The sequence below is a fragment of the Paramisgurnus dabryanus genome, chromosome 12 (genome assembly GCF_030506205.2).
Source record: "Paramisgurnus dabryanus chromosome 12, PD_genome_1.1, whole genome shotgun sequence".
Classification (NCBI taxonomy): Eukaryota; Metazoa; Chordata; class Actinopteri; order Cypriniformes; family Cobitidae; genus Paramisgurnus; species Paramisgurnus dabryanus.
In genome coordinates, this window is record NC_133348.1 from 17,794,972 (window position 1) to 17,812,136 (window position 17,165).

Sequence of the window (17,165 nt, forward strand, 5' to 3'; positions counted from 1 at the left end):
TAAAGATCTCTTAAATCTTTGAGAAAAAAAATTATATATATATATATATATATATATATATATATATATATATATATATATATATATATATTAGTAAAATATCTCTTTAATGAAAAAAGCTATGCAAGTTAGCCAAACCACTTTTGTTTGCTATTTGTATTTGGAAAAGTTTTTATTTTATTTTTTTTGTTTCCATAGTTTTGTCTATGGAAAAGGATGAGATTGCTTAACTACAAACAGAGGATAAGAACACAGATGCTCTTACTAAAATCTTACTTTAAAAGGTTTTAGGTCAAAAGACATTTTTAAATAGTAAAAAACCTGTCTTAACTAAACATTTTTGTTATAAGTAAACAAAAGCTGTTTGACATGGTCGGTTAAATAAAGGGATAAAATATCCCAGATGGGTTCTGAGTGATCATTTGCATGGCAAATGACATGCTGCTTTTAACCAGCAGTCTGACGGCTGGAACAATTCAGCCGTCACCCTGCACGCTGTACTAGATTAACCTTCGTCTGATAAAACAGTACAATACTGTAAAAATGACTGGTTTGGCATTTCTGTGTGCTAAAACAGTAAGAATTTTATACTAAATATTTCACACAAATACTCCCGTAAAATGTTTAAACTTTATTTTTTAGTTCATAAAGCCAAGGACATATGAAACACTGAAGAAATTTTAAAAATAAGCTAAAAAAAAACCAAGAGAAAAACAATATTTGCATATATTCCTTGCAATATTTCTACCACTCGAGAAAAATATTTTCACCATATTTAGATCATAACACACAACAATACACTGCTGTACGCCCAGTGCAAACTTCTGAGCTGCAAGATATCATTAATAATGGTTGCTTTGGTCCATAATAAAAACTCTTAAACCTCTCAATATCTTAATATACTTTCACACAATCCAAACATTAACTGTCAAGTTTAGTCAGTTTACTTAGATGGGATGACTTCAAACTAAAATACAGAGCAAGCACTTTTTCAGGTTTAACCAAAGTGCCTGTTCTTCTTAAACAATATAATTAATTGTGTCTAGATTAATCTGTATAATTATTGACAGCACAAAATGAACATAACAAACTATTATAGGTTCATTTTAGACAAAATAATGAATTTGAATATGTGTATTTAACCGATAAGGTAATAATTTACTCTTGTGCAAGCCATACATCTCATAAAGACTTAGCCACAATAATTGTACATGTTAATTTAAAGACCTAATACGCTGGGATGGACCCTTAACCGAAAGCAAACTGAAATAGCTTGCTAGAGCAAAACAGTGTAGGCTAAAAATAAGTATTGAACAACACACAATCCTTATTAGAAACACACCTTAATGTGATGTTTCATAAATCTGCTTAGATGAACTGTAGATGAATATCTTTGGGAAACCAAAGCAGCTGTACACAATGAAACATACTTTGTGACTCTTTCTACTAAGTGAATGCAAACTAAAATTTAGGGGTAAATTTACAACAGGTTGCATAGATTCCTGGGTTTGTAGGTGTGACTACTAGGTACATACAGGTAGCTGAAAGAAGTGTTTTTCTCTGCTTTTTATCATAATATACAGTATTTTTAGTGTTCTGGTGCAGGGAGGAATAGTGACAGCAAAACTTGTAATCTATTCTCCCTTATCTCTGTAAGCAAATGAGTGTAAAGAATTATGGCCATTTTGGGAATGAAACCAGAGCTACTTAAAAAGAAAAGCAGAATGGCCGAAGACACCTGTGTTTGGACCTCTAGAAATAAAAGCACCACTAATAACAAAAACAATGAACCTTTCCTCATAAGACGAATTCTTTAAAATAAACGTCAATGTGCACCATCACTAAAGCTTAATTATTCAAAGGATGGATTTCTGATCTATAACAACAACAGTTCAAGCTAGTATTTTCAACCGAAACACAACTGACCACATAATTTAGTCGACTTGGGATATCTCGAAACTGAAGACAAATACTCTAGGCACTATATCCCACCACAAACATTGAGTAATGTATTCAGAGTTTGCATACACACAGAAAGTGCAGATTTAAAGGTTGAAATTGGTGTCTAAGTGCATAGATTTCTTCTCACATTTACAGTATGGCTTATTTTATAGACCCGAATCTGCCTTTCATTGTCTCTTGTTGTGCTTAGAGTTGTAGTGGCTCCGCATGTCTTTCCGAAGGCGGAATTTCTCTCCGCACACGCCGCAGATGTACAGATGGACGTCCATGTGCTTTTCCAGGTGCTCGCCGCTTGGGAAAATTTTGAAACACACCTGGCAGATTGTCTCTCCGGCTGACAGGTGGGAGATCATGTGTCGCACGTGATCGTGTTTTAGGAAGGTGCCCTGGTCGCAGACGGGGCAGACGTACCGGGCCATTCCTTTGTGCATGTCAGTGTGCAACCGAAGCTGTCGTTCACGCAGGAACTGTTTGCCGCAGGTTTGACAAGTAAACTGCTTCTCCTTGGTGTGAACTGTGTAGTGCTCCCGTAGGTGACACCTCTGGTAAAAGCCTTTGCCGCAGATTGCACAGAAATGCTTTCGCCGATGGTCTGGCTCGCCGCTGTCTTCTAACAGGACGGGACGGAACGGCTCCTGTTCGGGACAAGCCAATGAGTGCTCCACAGCGAGAGTTTCACTTTCAAATATCAAACCGCAGAGAGGACAGCGAAAGCCAATTTCGGCTCCTTCCAGCAAGCTCTCTTCCATAGCTTCTCCATCTTCAAGCAGAGGTGAATCGTCACCTGGAGAGTCAATCTCAGGACCCTGGGGCTCACCGCAGCGCTCGGCGTGCTCCTGCAGCTGTCTGCCTTTAATGAGCACTTGGCCACACCTTCCACAGGCACAGATATGTCCCATGTGGCTGGAGATGTAATGGGCAGACTGATCCTCCTCTGTCAGCAAGGCTCCACACAATTCACAAGGAATACACGCTTCATCCTGCTTCTCTTCTTTGATCACTTGCACATTTGCATCCATCCCCAACACTTTACTTTGACCCTCCAAAGCATTTTCCATTGCAGAAATTCCTGCCTCTTCCTCGCTGTCAAATTTCATCTGGTCTGCAACATCTTTGTACACCCTGCTGCGAACCCTGCAGCTTCCTATGTTATGGTTTTCTACCTTCACCACACTTTCTAAGTCTGTCTCAGAATCATCATCTCTTTCCACTTTAATGGTTATATTCCTGGAGAAGGTTGTTTCACTGTCCATGCCAGAGGCAACAGACCTGATCACAGTCTCTGCGTCTGACTTGTGGTCTGACCAATCTTCTTCACCCTTGCAAACTGCTCTGTGTTCATCCGTCCCCTCCGAGGTTAAACTCTCCGCCTTGCCAGTGTCACCGTATGTCTCCTTGCCGACTTTGGGTGTCTGGAAAGCTTTGCGATTGGTGCACGTAAGGATGTGCTCAATAAGCAGCTTTTCACAGCTGAACACAAAGCCGCAATCATCACACGTGTAAGTGCGACCAAAACGAGGACGTTCTTTAATGCTGGAGCCTCGACCCGAAGTCCTCTTCCTTAGGTCACATGGTTGATCTCCAACCGTCTCTGAGTGTGGCAGAGGGTGTGGTATGACCACATCTTCAGCAGGCCTGACACTTGAGATGTTAATGCTTTGACGAGTAGGTGTGGTTGAAGTCTTGGGTGCACGTTCGTTCTCAGCAGGGCTGGGCCTTTGCTGCTCAAACATGCGCACGCCAAACATCATCTTGCCACCCGCTACACTGGACGAGGACGAGGAGCTGGATGACGAAGCGGAAGATGCGGAGGACGAGGGCGTCAGATTGGAAGTCCGGATGTCTCTGAGGTCCTCAAGCGAGTCGGGGATGTAGTACATTTGTAGGTAGGCCATAGAGGATTTCAGCTCATCGAACTCATAGTGATCCACAGCAATACGGCCAAGGTACATGAGCTGCAGGATGAGATCAAAGCACTCCGCGCTTATCTGCATGTTGCTGAGATCGAATCGCGCCGTTCCCTGCTGATCTCGGATGAACATCATTCTGAAGTAAGAGCTGCAGGCTGCCAGCACAGCTTTATGGGCCCTGAAGTAAATGTCCCCTATGGCGATACAGCAGTCACAGAGGAAACCCCACTCTCTTTGGTTGTTGAGCTGCTGCAGGACATGCTCGCTGTGGCTTGGCCTTGCCATTACCCTGTGCAAAAGTGTACAGAAAATAAACAGCCCATTAATCCAAGTTGGGGAAAACTTGTTCCCACTCAAATGTGCCAACGGTTTACGACTATCATGATAATGGATTGAAATTACATGGATGGATTGCATGGATGGACATATTAATGAATTTAGTGTTCCTGTAGCTCAACTGATAAAGTATTTTGTTATGCAAAAATCATGAGTTAAATCCCATATACATAGACTGATAAAAGAAACGTAGCGATTAAATGCACCATAGGTCGCTTTGGATCAAAGCTCCAGCCAAATGCATAAATTTAAATGTTATGTAAATATTGCTTAATAAATAAATAAATAGACAAGCTGTTCTAACACGTAAGTTCCTTGACTCCATGAAACAACAAAACAAAATATGAGCGTCATATCTGGACTTTTTGACTGTTGTAGAAAAATACTTGCAAACATCTCAAATGAAATTTAAATAATTAATATAACACAACTTATTATAGTACTATTTGCCAGCTAGATTTCTAATATTTATTTCTAATATTCTAATATTATTTTAAAATAACATTTTGTGAATTTAGACTTTAACAAAGGGGCAGGCTCAACAGGTACAATTTCTTTTAAGGCCACTTGCATGCACAATACTCTCAATAAAAATACATTTGATCATAATATACTTATTGACTCTGCTATAACCCACATATGTATATAGCCTAATATAGTAATTAAACTATAACATATTATAGACTAGTATTAACAATTAAAAACTCTAGTAAATACTGTTGTGTAGTTTAATATTTACTACAGAAATATTAGTACCTAGGAAATACTACAGTTTACTAAATATTACAGTATACTACAGAATTTTTAATGTTGTAAGAAATAATCGTGTAAAGTGGCTCACAGATGTGCTGTGCCAAATTATAGGTTATGTACACTTCATCACATAACAATAATAAAGGCATGCTTCATTTATCTTTATTTACGTGTGTGTAGTTTATGTAGTTTGTTTATGTTTCCGTTGTTCAGCTCCATTATAAAGCCAAGCGGAGAGCTTCACATCCCGCCCACGCGTTCTCATTGGCTCATTTCAGCGACACAATCATGCGGGCGTTGCGGCTGTCAATCATACCGCACTTAAAAGTAAAAATCAAACTATTTCAACAGCGAACTAAACATACGATCGTACGCATAACCACGCCGACAATAGTAAGTATTTAAAGGATATATTACGTACAGACGACAGAAGAAAATATATCTGAGCACGTCGTCGGGAGATCTCACGCAAGCATGCAATGCCACCCCCGCGCAGCTTCCCGCACATACACTGCGAGCAAAGCGTCACAGTACTGCAGCTCGTGTTTACACGCAAAATACGCTGAAAATACTCACCTACGGTAATGGGCGCTAACTTGTAGCGAACGACAGGATTCGAGGGATTACACGGAATGAAGAATTTCCACCTCGTTTGTCTTCGTCCAAGCGAAAACTTGGGACGAGAATATCCGATGTCGAGGGCGAAGCCCCTTGTGCAGCGCGGATGAAAGAACTTCCGCACAGCCGCTGTGCGCGCTCTATCACCGCACTGAGATCCGGCCCCACTCACGCAAATCCAGCCCGCCCCACACGCGCAGCACTGTGAAAATGCAACCAAACCATGCATGAAAATGTTCTCTTCAGGACGAGCCCTTGTTGTTGGCTTCTTTGACAAAATGTTAAGTGCTCCCTGCTAAATGAATAAATGTAAATGTACTCATTCACTTGGTTTAAAGTTTTATAATAATGTATTTATGTACCCTAATATATGTGGAAATGCTGGTATTGCTGTATTTTATAAAAATGTTTTATCAAAAATGTGGTATGGTTTTATTTGCATTGTATTGCATATTTGCGATATGTTTTTATATTATTACCTATTCACTAAATGCTTAACTTAGCCGAAATGTGTTAGCACCATACAGTTGATCCTGTCCTTGCTGTATCTTCCATTCAAGTACATTAGGCGTAATTCAATTTTTTTGTCAGGAACTTTATCAGTACAGTAGACCAACTCAATAAGTTATATAGCGACCGTGTCACCCTTCACTATAAAATATTAAAAACGAAACGAACGAGCATTTCTAAAAACCAAAGCATCCGCTTTTTATGTTATTCACCGTGCGCGCGTCTGGATCAGCTAATGTACAGTATGGTCACGTGACGGATAACAAGCTAAGCCGTCAATCGCATAGGAAGAGCCGCGAGACCATAAGAGAATTGCTCCAGCTGCAACAAATACGAAATTATAATCAGTATCTCTCGTGTAGTTGGTAAGAATCCGTTTTTTAGGGGACGATGTGATTGCGTTTTATCTTTGTTGTGGTACGTGCATGTTTTGTTTGCCAATGTGCATGAAAACGTACACCGTTTCTTCGACAACACTTAATCGGTACAGAGCAGGCGTGTGAAAATGAACGTGATTCAGACCAAAATGTTACAAAACCATGAGCTGAATGATATCATTCACGATATTCGATGTACTATTTATTCATTCAGTCATGACATTTTTCCATGCGATTGCATGCTGTTTCTATGGTCTTTTGTGTAATGATCAAAGAATGACTGAAGAATCATTGTCTGCATGCAGATACTCGATACTGTTGCACTGTAAACATTACGCCAGAAGGTTTACAATATAATGAATACAATGATTCAATGTCACTTTCCTGAAGATTAAGTTACGAATAATAAAGGGATCAAGGCATGGGAAAAATCTTAACATATAATTTAATACCAGAATAATATGGATAAATATTAGCAATGTAAAAATATGATTTGTAGATTGTTTCAATAGGCGCCAATGTACAAATAACACTGCTATCCAGATGTAAACATCTGGTCTATATTGTCTCAAACATTATAAAAATGTTGTGCAAACGTTGTTCGCTAGAGGTCGCCAGTTATGTCAACTCTTCTGCCTCATTGGTTTGCTCTGTGCTCCATCATGTTCAGATATGACATTTTTGTACCTAAAAGCTTTGACTATTTTTTTATAGGTGAATGGCATTTTTTATGTAATACCATTATAATATCTGCATAATAACATTTATTTTGTTTTACATTGTGTTGTATTCCATGTATGTGGGTGTAACAGGTCGAGATGGATGTGTCTGGCCATAGTTTGTTTCTCCTGCAACAACTGAATGTCCAAAGGGAGTTTGGCTTTCTGTGTGACTGCACTGTTGCCATTGGCAATGTATATTTCAAGGCCCATCGTGCCGTCCTTGCTGCCTTCTCAAACTACTTTAAAATGATCTTCATCCATCAGTCCAGGTTAGCTGAAACTCTAATACTCCTGCTTGGTATTTGCAGTATAATTTTTTGAAATCTAAAAACAAAAGTTTTTACACCCATCAAGGATACATAACACTTTTTGGCTTTGGATCTATAATTAAAAAAATATTTAATTTAGATTAATCATTTTTTACAAGCAACATTCACATCTATGCTACAAATGAACACTTAAAGTTTGTTTGTGGGACTGTTATCACACAATTACACCGAAAGTGACAGGAGTGCAAACGTTACAACTTACCCCACAGGTGTGGTTAAAGGGACATTCCACTTTTTTTGAAAATAATTTTCCAGCTCCCCTAAAGTTAAACATTTGATTCTTAGAGTTTTGGAATCCATTCAGCTGATCTTTGGGTCTGGCACTAGCACTTTTAACATTAGCACAATACATTGAATCTGATTAGACCATTAGCATCGCCTTAAAAAATAACCAAAGAGTATCAATATTTTTCCTATTTTAAACTGGACTCTTCTGTAGATACATTGTGTGCTAAGACCACTGATCTATATAAATGACTGGATTGCGCATGACGTCACACTTGTGAAGCCACCGCGCCGCCATGTTGGTATACCCAAACGTTCTATTAAATCAATGGACGTTATCAGATTTTAATGATAAAACATCACTTTACTCGTCTTCGTTTTAATATGTGAAGTTACCCTGTACATTATTACAACACAAACGTTCAAAGCATGTAAATAGTTATTTACTGAAAGTTGTACATTTTGCGTTTTAATCAGTTATTATACATTCATCTTTATTACAGTATCAGATCAGCAGACAGACCGTAGCATATTTAGTATTAATGACAATAAACGTGCTCATTCTGAAATCTAAATAAATAACCATGCTTTGTACCGTATGTGCATGCAATAATTTGCTAGTTTTGTAATTATGTTACTTACAAGTTACCTAAACTTATTTAGAGAAATAACGCTGAAAAAAAACTTTATTTATACCCGTGTCATTAACAAATGCAACAGACGCACTCACCTTAACGGTTTTTTTATAAATCCATTATCCTGCCCGATTAAAACATAAACATTGCAAATAACACCAGAATTAACAAATAATTAACGTACACATATCCTAAAAATTAACCTTGTGTAACTGATACGCTGTAAAGGGGGTAAATTTTGATCATGATTTTGAATGGAAGTCAATGACGCTCTCTGCCGGTTGGGTATACCAAGATGGCGGCTCGAACTCTGCGCTGGCTTCACGTCACGCAGTTACATCAATCGTTCTATGCGCAATCCAGTCATTTATATAGATCAGTGGCTAAGACCGACTGAAAATTAAAAGTTGCGATTTTCTAGGCAGATATGGCTATCATTTTGATGAATAGTATTTACATTTTCTGACAATAAGAGATTGCTCTGCCCTGTACAGTAAGAATATGTAAAGTAGCCATGTTACAATTAACCCCTGATTAGTTTGTGCCTTGCTCACCCCTATATATTGATTAACATTAAAATCCTTAGACAAATGTCTAAATGACAATTGTGAGCCTGCCTGTGAAACACCAATCTTAGGTCATTTACTGTTTTCTACATAAAATTTATTTTTGTATTCACATTGATAAAAAATGAAACTTTGATCAATTGTAAATACCTTTCTACTTTTTTTCCAGTGAGTGTATAAAGATCCAGCCCACAGATATTCAACCAGATGTCTTTAGCTACCTGCTACACATAATGTATACAGGCATGGGTCCCAAACAACCTGTAGACCAGGTCAGACTTCAAGAAGGCATCAAGTTTCTCCATGCATACCAGCTCTGCCATAAAACAGGTGAAGGTGGTTCAGATGCTTTCTCTGACCCTGTTCGTATGTCCAACCTCTATGGTATCCAGATCTCTTCTCAGCTGACCGGTAAAGAGACCTCAGGCTTGAAGGCGGCTGGTTCACGGGACCCAGAGGACAGACGCTCTAGTACAAGGGCAGATCGTACACATGGCCGACTGTCTCTTGCTTTAGGGCTAGAGGGCATCACAAATGAGAGGCACCCTCAAAGCTTTCACGCCGCATCTTCGGTGGTGTCAGGGGACGACTCTGATATCTCAGCACGAATCAAGCAGGAAAGAGTAGAGGAGGAAGAAGAACAACAACAACAACAGGAAGGCGAGAAGGACCCTCGCTCTCTCTCCCCAAACCAGGTGAGCCCCTGCCAGGCAGGCCTGTTCAAAGATGGCCCACTTGCACTTCTGTGCCCACGTTGTGGCGAACGCTGTCTGTCACCTGAAGGCTTACAAGAGCACCTTTTTACGCACGCAGCCTGTGCCCTCGAGCCTAGAGGCTTGATGGAGGGCCCCTCAGAGGACAAAACCGAAGAGCATGCATCCCTGGAAGAAAGACGGCCCCATAAAGAGCACATAGACACGGGTAGCCTAGAAGAGGCCTTACGACAGAGCCAGGCTCTTGCAGATGAATTGGCCATGGAACTCAGACGAGGTGCCGGAACCGGACGGAGTGGCAGTCCGTTGGCGGTCTTCACCCGAAAACGAAAGATGGCCTGCGCAGTCTGCAACCTTCGCTTCTCACAAAAGAGCCAGCTGCAGGAGCATATGTTTGCCCATGTGGGCAAGCCACTGAGATACCACCGCTACAGCCGCTTCTGCGGGCAGCTGCTCCATGGTTGCGAGGCCCAGCCGGATATCACCGCAGCCACAGGAGAGGAAACGGCCAAGGACACTCAGGATAACGGCAGTTCCTGCTACTCACTGGACTCCGAGGTCTCTCAGGAGAGCGTTGACGCAGTGACTGTGGAATGAAATCTGGGAATGTAGTCTCAAATAGACCCATACAAACACATCAATTGCTGATTTGATTTCTGCCTCAGCACCAATACGCTTGTGTCCTGTCTCAAACGTCCTTGTCAGTATGTTATACAAAGTTTTGTTGTGTTGATGATTGTTGTGTTGATATGTGTTGCTGACGTTTGGATGACTGAGAAGACATTTCAATACTATATTTAAACAAGTATTAAATTAAAAAGCATGTGCACATGAATCTCAAATAGCTAAATGATTTTAAAGGCCACCCTAAGCTAATAATTTGTAACTATTTCTGGTTTTCTTCAGCTGTGGCCTAATGATTAAAATGCACTGAGCTGAGAGTGTAAATGATCCCTGCCCTAAATCAAAACTGGTTCAGTGCCTTAGAGTATTTTTGCCAAACATCTTTGAAATGTAAAGCACTTAAACTATCACTCAGCCAGTTGAACCAAACCCTGGAAGTTGTTTTTATTGTTATAATGTTTTAATTAACATACCGTACATTCGAACAGTGCCTATTTGTCAGTGCAAAGTTATCCAAGACGTCTACACAATCAAAGTAATTTGTCAAAAGAATGTGTGCAACAGGTGCTTTTCTTAAAGCATTTTTTATATGTCAAAAGACTTTCAAGGTTATACTGTGCATTGGAATACAGCTTTATTAGGAACCTTACTACATAAACTTGCAACATTAAAAACAGCAGTGGCACATACTGTAGATTGAGTCATATTTCGAAGACATACATTATTCAAAGATTATTTTGCTGAAGCATCTAAAACATGCAGAGGCATAACAAATGTGTCAAACACATTTTTTTAGAATGATTTATTAACTTTCATGACATCACTGACGGTAGACATGGTTTCCTTTGTGCTGTATTTAAACTGTCTAAGCGCCAGTCTTTGCAGTTATATTTATTCAGTACCCAAACCAAGGCTGGTGTACTGTGGTGAGTATTATAAAACAGTGAAACTTGCATTTGTGTTATTTGTGTGTGACTTGTAAGGTGCATTTTTAAGAAGCCCCTATTCACCATCAGCACTTAGTGCCATTGTGTGATAATGTGTTCTGGTTATTTTTTTAATAAATAGCACACTAAATAAACTGATTTATATACTTCAGTCACTGGTTCCAATACTTTACCTGTTTGTCTTGTAATTGCAACTTATTACCACTAGAGAGCAGCATATATTCACAAGCAAACATCTTGCACAATTGTCACCAATTCTGTCTCTGAAAACATTATGGGGTGGTTTCCCGGACAGGAATTAGCTTAAACCAGCAGGCCTTAGTTAAATTATGAAATATAACTAGTTTTAACAAACATGCCTTACTAAAAACCTTACTTGTGTGCATTTTGAGGCAAAACAAAGGGTACTGATGCATGTTTTAAAAGAAATGTCAGTGCAAGTTGTTTTGAGTTTGGACAGCTCTTACATTTATTTAAGTATGGTACTAGTCTAATCCCTGTCCGTGCTTTACCGCCCCATGCCCCCAACTCTGCTTGTTTTACAGTAGATAGTGAGTTAACAATGTATAATAAGTTTAGTGTAGGTTTCAGTCATGGTTATTTAAATATGAAATATAATCTGATGCACACACCTGGGATTTCAAACCACACATTTTCATAAAAACGTTGAGTTAATGTCAATGGGAGGCAGTGTTCACAACAGTTTTACACAATATATCAACAGATTCTTTTACAGATGGAAAAATATCCTAAGCATGTGGCTCAATGCCTTCTTGTAGTCATGTGTGGGATATTCATTGCTATAGAAACTGGCCTGGCATTGCAGTGAAATGAAAAATTATGCAGTTTAAAAATATGAACAGTAGAAGGTAAAGGCATATAAACAGTAATTTTACTATTGAACAAATGTTAAATATATATAAATAATAATGAGCATATGGGGATTTAATTATGATATCATTGTAAGATGAAAGATTAAGTCATGCATGATAAATTACAAACAGCAACTATAAAATATACAGTAAAATCCCACAATCTGACTTCAATGATTGAATCATTACAAATATTATTTATACACAGACACATTTGAAATGTAATCACATAATATTATGTCCCTACATCCGTTACATACAGTTTTTATATAATAATAACATCCACACAATAAAAACAATAGGAAATCCCCTGCTAAATAAAGTATGTGAATGCGTGAATGTCTGTAAATCTGTGCTTACGCACGGTCCAAACTTATCTGATTATGCTGCTGCTCATTTGCAAACTGTTCCACTGCGCCACGGATGGCTGCCTGAACCATTGAAATTGCCGTCTGAATCAGTAAAGTCTCATTACATCGGCTGTGGTCCGGTTCAGGGGACACACTCGGGTCAGAAGGATGTAGTGTGTTGTTTGTGAAGTGGTTTATTTTTAAATGTTGCCAGGACCCATTCATTGAGAGAAAATCAAACCGTGACTGATTGACATTGTCTTCCTGGTTCTCTTCCTCTGGAGTATACACACGCTCTATAGTGATCACTGGTTTGCATTTAAAATCATTTTTACCACACTCTTCCTGGTTAACATCATTTAACTCTAGCACATCACCTATACTTCTGTCTGGTTGTGCACAGTCAAAGCTGCAAGATGAATCCAACAACTCACTAGTTTGTAAAATGTCATTTGTTGGCTCGGGGTGTTTATCTTCATTTTTAATTTGACCTACATTTGGGTCAGGACAGATATCCGACTCATCATCAATGTGGCCAGATTCAATATTTGTGTTAATGCTCACCTCTGCACTGATTGTAAGTGTCTCTGGTGTGCTTTCCTCATTTTTTTGTTCTTTCTCTTGGTGCTCTTGTTTGTGGGTGCTGGGAATCTCCATGTTAGCTGTACTTCGTTGGTCACCTGCTACTTCATTGTGTGCTGTTGTAGATACATCACATTCATGCTGATCAATAGGAGGCTGTGCTTTCTTTCTTCTTGGAAACATGCGGTACATTTTTTTGAAAGGAGCTTTTGGTTGTGTCTCCTGAAGGACCACGCTACCACATTGCTCTCTACTCTGTCTCCCTTCACTGATATTTGAGGATTTCTTCGAAATGGGCCATAACATAAAGAAAAAATTCCTTTTGCCTTTTTCACGACTGATTGTTTTATTGTTCCCATCACATTGTTTATTTTCATACGGTGAGTTAGTTTCTTTAGGAGCTTTGTTTTTATTTTTATTTGATTCTTGTGGACTCCTGTTTTCCGTTCTGTCCTCAGCATGTCCATCACAATCTGATTCTTTCCTCCCCCTGCCACTACAGAGCAGTGAAGACAATGTCCTTTTAATGGCTGTCTTTGAGGTGCTTCTAGTCATTCCGGCTTTATTATCCAAGTTTTCTTCTTTGCCTTGATTTTCCTCCAATGTTACAAGAATTCCTGAGGTGTCTCCTTGAGCATCAGGCTCTGGTTCCTCCAACTCTGGGGTTTTTTGTGGGCTGTTATGGGTAATGTGGGACAATTCTTGTTGTTTTGAAATATTATCTGACATGTCTTCACAGCATTTATCTCGCCTTTGCCTTCTCTGAGAATCTGCCTTCTCTTTGGATTTGTTGGACTTTCCCAGCAGAAGTCTTGGTGGACCTGTCAATTTTCTCTTCAAACCAACCCTTTCCTGGCAATCTGAAAATTCTGTTTCTTGTGTGGACATGGTCGATCAAACAGTACGAAAGTCAATAATAGTCCACAGTGAACATATTGGCGTGATTACATAAGTGGATGGTTTTTCCACTCATATGTCAACTCTGTGAACCAACATAAAACATTGAATTTTAAGCTTACATGTTTCTTATATAAAAATGTAAATATACAATTTGAATTTAATAAAGTATTTTGTATTGGTTGAAATCTATATGCATTGATTTGTTAAAAATCTTATTCTCCAATTATGTTTTATATGTAATGTATTCATTTTCCAAAATTATTAAAGTACATCTTTATTTAAAAACACAGCCTGCCCTGTGCATTGCATTTAACAGCAACAGCCACAATCTGACACTCGCGATGGGCGTGACACCGTTTTTATATTATAAATTATTTCATTTATATTACATGAATTAAATATAGAAGAAAAGACAAAAATAGACGGGTCTTAACATTAAAAATTGAATATGTGTATTCATTCCTAATGCTTTTTGGTACATGCATTGTGTTTTCAAGTGAGTTTGCGCTGAGATGCTTACAGTAACTCTTTTTAGATTAAACAGACTACAGGAATTTAAATGCAATGGCAAACTCAAAACTCTCTTTGAAAACATGATCTTTAATCCTCTTTATTTAGCATACAAGCTTAATTCTTTCATCATGAAATCAAGTTTAAGACTTAATCGCAATCCTTATATGTTAAATAAAATATAAAAGGTAATGCAAAGAACAAAATGTTTACTAAGATAAATCATCGTACCAACAGCATACAACTTTATACGTAAAATACATACCTGGAGGAAGTCGACGAGATTGAGACGGCGTTAATAAATCCACTCGCTGAACTACCGCGCTCTGGAACTGCACGCTCTCACTGGTTACGCGCCTGTATCTGTTTCCATGGAGATCAGATGACTGACACTTCATGTGAGCGTCCCTGTCATCCCGCCATACAGAGGAAGGGCCAATAAGATGCTATTGATATCACTGCGAAACCTCGGTTAAACATTTGGTTAAACATGTGATAGTGTCTGTGAAAACTCAGGTAAAGGTGTGATTTGTGTTTTCTACATTATTTTATAAAGAACATTAAGTAAAAAATATTGACTAAGTAAGGTCATGTCAAAGATTAAAATTAATGTGCATAATGATGCATGTAGGACCAAATTTTAAAAAAATAATGATTTTAATCATTTTATATTGCATATGATTTAAAAGTCTTAATGAAGTATGATGCTTTCGGTTTTATAAATCTGTTAGTCTTAAGGATATCTATACTGTAGTGGCTAAAAAACAATGACAAAAATTTGCATTTAAAGGTATCATATAAGCCTTCATGACGTTAAAGGGATAGTTCACCCAAAAATAAAATTTTTGTCATCATTTACTCATCCTCATGTTGTTCTAAACCTGTATGAATTTTTTTTGTGATGAACACAAACGAAGATATTTTGATAAATGATGGAAAGCACACAGTTGACGGTACCCATTAAATTCCATCATATATTTTTATTCCTACTATGGAAGTCAATGGACAGTATATGCTGTGTGTTTGACATCATTGCTCAAAATATCTTCTTTTGTGTTCATCAGAAAAAAAAAGAAATTCATACAGGTTTAAAACAACATGAGGATGAGTAAATGATGACAGAATTTTCATTTTTGGGTGAACTATCCCTTTAAGATCAACAAATTGTATGACATCAGATTCCTGTCTGTGAGGTAAACTAAACACTATTGGCTATTTTCAAAAAGGAAAGAGACACTTAATATGTGCCTTAACCTGGTTTAACCTCTTATCTATATCTAGTTCTCCCATGGGGTTGTTTACCATCACCACTAGCAATTTCCTTATAGACTTGTTAGGAAAGGAACTGCATCTTCCACTATACTGTATATGACATAGTGGTCTTGGCATCTCATGCATGAAATGTTATTGCAGACTCAAAGTAACCAATGCTAATGCTCAATGACGTTCAGTCCCAGAGGTCTGCGGAAAATGTACTCTGAAAGCCTCTTCAGAAAGACAGTTAATAGACAAGTTGGACTTACAGAGCACTACCAGGCAAGATTATTTAGGCAGTCTCTCCCTTAGTGAATGGACCGCCTTACTGCAAAACAGAGTGTCCTGACCTAACCTGAGTGACTCAGTATCTCACTTAACAAACACAAATCTATTTTCTACTTACAGAGTGATGGACCGATTTAACACTCAGTTAAAAAATAAAAAATGTGTTAAATGAGACAATTGTTTTATTCTTGAATTTTTCTTCAAAACTTAGATACAAGTGATTTTTAAACAGTTAGGCCTACATACAAGTGGGAGTTTCAAAAAAAAATTATAATAAAGATTTACAATCAAAATGCACTTCATAGCCATACTCACACATCTACAGTTTATTGCAAAATAGTCTTACTACATTTCTAAGAGGCACCAATTGCAATTAGTTTTGTCAAATTCATAGGCTTATAGTTAAAGAAAACAAAAACAAATAGTTGTTTTCCAACAAAACAAAACTCAGCATGCAGACAATAATCAAACAAGTTACCAGGCATGCATGATGTAACACTGTAAAATGACTTGCAAATCCAAGTTGATTATAATAAAAAAATATAAGTGCAAAACACATTTTGTACAGGCAAACATGTTACAAATTTTGGTTTAAAAATAGCCTATATTGAAAAGAAATAATTTTACCTAACACTGTTATTGACACATTTATTTGTCTGGGTCTATATAGGAAAAGTGCATAAACAATGTTTCTGGTAAAAAAAAAAAAATCTGAAACTTGTTTAAAAAAAATAGTTGTTTAAAGACTCGTTTTTTAAATACTGTAGCTGTCATAAGTGAAAGACTGAGTTTTACATTTTTATTACACATTGGCTCCTAACCTTAACCCAGTCGATCTCAAACTTTTCAGGAGTGTGCCACCCTTTGTGCCCCCCCCCCCAAAAAAAATAAATTCATGGCATAAAACAATTTCAGAATTAAAGGGACAGTAAGTGGGATTTACCCTTATCTAGTGGTGAAATTGTATTTTACATTTAAACGAATAATGCTCTCTAGCGCCTCGCTTTTCGATTATGTACTCACTGATCTCCTTGTCCGTTCACCTGGTTCATGTGTTCTGAATGAAAACGCGTTGTGGAAACGCATTGGTAGACTAGTGCTTTTTGTCCCTCCCTGCTATTATAGTTCATCAGTATGGCAGAATGACATGGAAGCCTCCTTGGACTTACCCATTCAATGTAA

At 38.1% G+C, this 17,165-nt stretch overlaps 3 protein-coding genes across 3 annotated transcripts; 1 reads left to right on the forward strand and 2 right to left on the reverse strand.

Annotated features, from left to right (window-relative positions):
- Positions 1-524: 524 nt before the first annotated feature.
- Positions 525-5,948, reverse strand: zbtb1 (zinc finger and BTB domain containing 1). The gene is made up of 2 exons (XM_065256935.2): positions 5,538-5,948; positions 525-4,161 (listed from the first exon to the last, which is right to left on the reverse strand). The coding sequence occupies exon 2, from the start codon at positions 4,155-4,157 to the stop codon at positions 2,130-2,132; it is 2,028 nt and encodes a 675-aa protein (XP_065113007.1). The 5' UTR covers positions 4,158-4,161; positions 5,538-5,948; the 3' UTR covers positions 525-2,129.
- A 311-nt stretch (positions 5,949-6,259) lies between these two features.
- zbtb25 (zinc finger and BTB domain containing 25) lies at positions 6,260-10,256 on the forward strand. Its single transcript, XM_065256937.2, has 3 exons — positions 6,260-6,454; positions 7,279-7,457; positions 9,113-10,256. The coding sequence occupies exons 2-3, from the start codon at positions 7,285-7,287 to the stop codon at positions 10,251-10,253; spliced, it is 1,314 nt and encodes a 437-aa protein (XP_065113009.1). The 5' UTR covers positions 6,260-6,454; positions 7,279-7,284; the 3' UTR covers positions 10,254-10,256.
- Positions 10,257-12,451: 2,195 nt separating this feature from the next.
- Positions 12,452-14,844, reverse strand: LOC135738812 (uncharacterized). The gene is made up of 2 exons (XM_065256936.2): positions 14,707-14,844; positions 12,452-14,013 (listed from the first exon to the last, which is right to left on the reverse strand). Exon 2 carries the CDS (start codon positions 13,917-13,919, stop codon positions 12,456-12,458), a length of 1,464 nt encoding a protein of 487 aa, XP_065113008.1. The 5' UTR covers positions 13,920-14,013; positions 14,707-14,844; the 3' UTR covers positions 12,452-12,455.
- Positions 14,845-17,165: the final 2,321 nt, after the last annotated feature.

Bases quoted from the DNA above. Each gene is read 5' to 3' on its own strand.
- zbtb1 (XM_065256935.2), bottom strand. From the start codon at position 4,157: ATGGCAAGGCCAAGCCACAGCGAGCATGTCCTGCAGCAGCTCAACAAC.
- zbtb25 (XM_065256937.2), top strand. From the start codon at position 7,285: ATGGATGTGTCTGGCCATAGTTTGTTTCTCCTGCAACAACTGAATGTC. The intron at 7,458-9,112 runs GTTAGCTGAAAC...CTTTTTTTCCAG, and splicing joins ATCTTCATCCATCAGTCCAG to TGAGTGTATAAAGATCCAGC.
- LOC135738812 (XM_065256936.2), bottom strand. From the start codon at position 13,919: ATGTCCACACAAGAAACAGAATTTTCAGATTGCCAGGAAAGGGTTGGT.